General features: G+C 38.0%; 1 protein-coding gene across 1 annotated transcript; it reads left to right on the forward strand.

The window, feature by feature from the left end:
• Nucleotides 1-388: 388 nt before the first annotated feature.
• Nucleotides 389-1,495, forward strand: LOC127131451 (uncharacterized). Its single transcript, XM_051060372.1, has one exon. The coding sequence runs from the start codon at nucleotides 389-391 to the stop codon at nucleotides 1,493-1,495; it is 1,107 nt and encodes a 368-aa protein (XP_050916329.1).
• Nucleotides 1,496-2,826: the final 1,331 nt, after the last annotated feature.

Raw genomic sequence — 2,826 nt, forward strand, 5'->3', positions numbered from 1 at the left:
ATAGTGATTCTAGTGAAAAGGATGATGAATGTGTCCCTGAGCAAGTTGCTCATGAAAGAATGAGTAAGAAGAAGGCTGATTATGTTATCAATGTTGATGACCTAACATATGATGAGGAACCTCTTACCAACATCTTGGCTCCTGGAATAGCCAAGAGACTTCAGAGAAGAAAATGAATGGTTGTGATGGTTCAAGATTCTCCTTTTAAGGAGATAAAAAGAAAATCTGGTGGTATGAAAAGCACTCCCTCTAGAAGTTCCAAAGTAAAATATCCCGTTGGTACCGCTAGATCATGAAGTAAAGTTGTTATTCCTATGAGGAAGAGCAAGGTTGTTTCTCCAAGTGATTCTGAGTGTGACTCGAAGAGGATCACCAGGACACCATTCCTATGGGAAGATCTGCTCCAAAGAAGCTATATGTTGTTGTGCCCGAGGCTCCACTAGACAATGTGTCTTTACATTATGTAAAGATTTCTGAAAGATGGAAGTCTGTTATTCAAAGGAGAATAGCTTTGGAGATGGAATTGGGTAAGGATGCCATAAAATGTAAGGAGGTTGTGGAGCTTATAGAGGTTGCTGGTTTGATGAAGACTGTCACAAAATATGGTCCTTTCTATGAAGGTCTAGTCAAAGAGTTTATGGTAACCATTCCTGATGGGTGTGATGATGTGAAGAGTGAAGACTATAAGAAGGTGTATGTTAGAGGAAATGTCGTGACATTTTCTCCAACTGTAATCAACATGTTTCCGGTAAGGACTGAAGAACCTCAGGTTGAGCTAGAGGTTACAGATGACCAACTGTGCAAGGAGATAACTTCCATGCAGGTGAAACACTGGCCAAACAAATGTAAGTTGATAGCTGGGAAGCTGAGTGTCAAGTATGCAATCCTTCATAGGATTGGGATTGTCAACTGGATGCCTATAAATCATACTTCAACCATCTCTACTGGGATTGGGGAGTTTATATATGCTATTGGAACAAGAAGAGCTTTTGATTTTGCGACGTACATATTTGAACAAGTTCTGAAGCAGTCATTCTCAACTGCTGTGAAGATGCCTATCTACTTTCCCTCACTCATATATGGGATAATCTTGAACCAACATCCTGGAATCTTACTGCCTATTGATAGTGTGAAGAAAAGGAAATCTCCTTTGTCCCTTCATTACAAACTGTTTACTGGAACACATATTCCAGATATTGTCATGATATCTTCTCAGGTACCTGACCCTGCCACTTCCAAGGATAGCGTTATTACTCAGCTGAAGGAGACATGCAAAGAATTGGATGACTCCATCTGGTCTAGCACTTTTACAAAGATAAAGCTTGAAAAATTGATCAAGGCTTTGATGTATGAAGAGGAAAAGGAAGTTGAACATGTTGGTGATGCCAATGTTGGAATTGATGTAGAGGACTTTGCTGGTGGCAATGATGCTGAGAATGATGAAGATAAAGAAGCTGAAGGAGAGGAGTATACTAATGCAGACTCAGATAGTTAGAAAGATATCTGATTGTAGTGTTTTTTGGTTTTGTTTTGTGGTCTCTAACCAGGATTTCAAGCACCCTTGTGTGCACTTTTGTTTGTGCTACTTAACTTTATGTGCTAATGTGCTAATGCGGTTTCTGTGTTTTGGGGTAACTTTTTCATATTATGGCTAAAAAGGGGGAGTAATATCTATATGCTCTAACCACTAACCGTACGCTGCTTTTGAGGGAGAGTTCCTGTTCTAGAACTTTTGGACTGCTATGAAGAGATGTCCGACATGATGTCCTGACATCAATTTGTCTTAGAATTTATTTTCACTGTGAGGTTGTGTTTTTCTACTGATGCCCATGATAGTCTGATATCTCTAATGAAATTTCTTCATATTGTGCTTTTGATATGTGTGTGTGTGTGTTTAATTTTTTTCCAAACCTATATAGTTTTGTTTTAACTTGGAGTGTGGTGCTTGTGCATGTCATACCCCAAAATTCACCTTATCCCCTACAACTTTCATTTAATCCATGGCCCTATTACACATACATGCATTCATTGTTCCATAGCCATAATTACATAAACATTCATAAGCAAAGACATATTACACGAACTCAAGGCATGGTGTTCACATCTAAAAATTTGAGTTTTTTTCGGATAAAGCTTCAAGAGAAAATGTCCAACAGAACAAAAAAAGAGGGAAAAAGTCACATTTTGGTATGTGTAATCGGTTAACCAAATCATGTTAACGGATTACACATAAGGTACGCAGGCTCCCCATGCCAATTTTGGCTTCTGTAATCGGTTATCCAGATTATGCTAACAGATTACACCTGCGCAGACAGCAACATTAATTCTATTTTTTTTACACAAAGTGATTCCTTTTTCACTCACCTACCCACTTGTTTTCCCTATAAATAGAACACTATTTCCCCCTCATTTGGACTATGCTTGCAGCCCCAAAAGTTCTGTCCAAACATCAATCAAATCCTCTTCCTTAAACCTTAGTCAAAACACAAAAATCATCACCTCTCAAAATCACCTCCCACCAACTTTTTTTCCATATTTCATTTTTTTCCTAAAACTCTTCCATCCTCCAATACTCACAACTGAACCCCTTCAGTAAGTTTCCACCATAAACACCACCATCCCCAAACCTGTTGCTTCATATTCAAGCTCAACACCACAACAATCTAGCTTTTTTCACATTTTTGTAATGATTGTAGCTCATACTTTTTACCATTTTTTGGTTCTGTTTTAGTATTGAAAAATGATTGGTTGTTCTTGGTTGATCTTTTGAGAGATATTTGAGTAAAGATGGAAACAAATGGTATAGTTTGGTTCATACACTCTTTT

This window comes from Lathyrus oleraceus, chromosome 3 (assembly GCF_024323335.1).
Source record: "Lathyrus oleraceus cultivar Zhongwan6 chromosome 3, CAAS_Psat_ZW6_1.0, whole genome shotgun sequence".
Classification (NCBI taxonomy): Eukaryota; Viridiplantae; Streptophyta; class Magnoliopsida; order Fabales; family Fabaceae; genus Lathyrus; species Lathyrus oleraceus.

Bases quoted from the DNA above. Each gene is read 5' to 3' on its own strand.
- LOC127131451 (XM_051060372.1), top strand. From the start codon at position 389: ATGGGAAGATCTGCTCCAAAGAAGCTATATGTTGTTGTGCCCGAGGCT.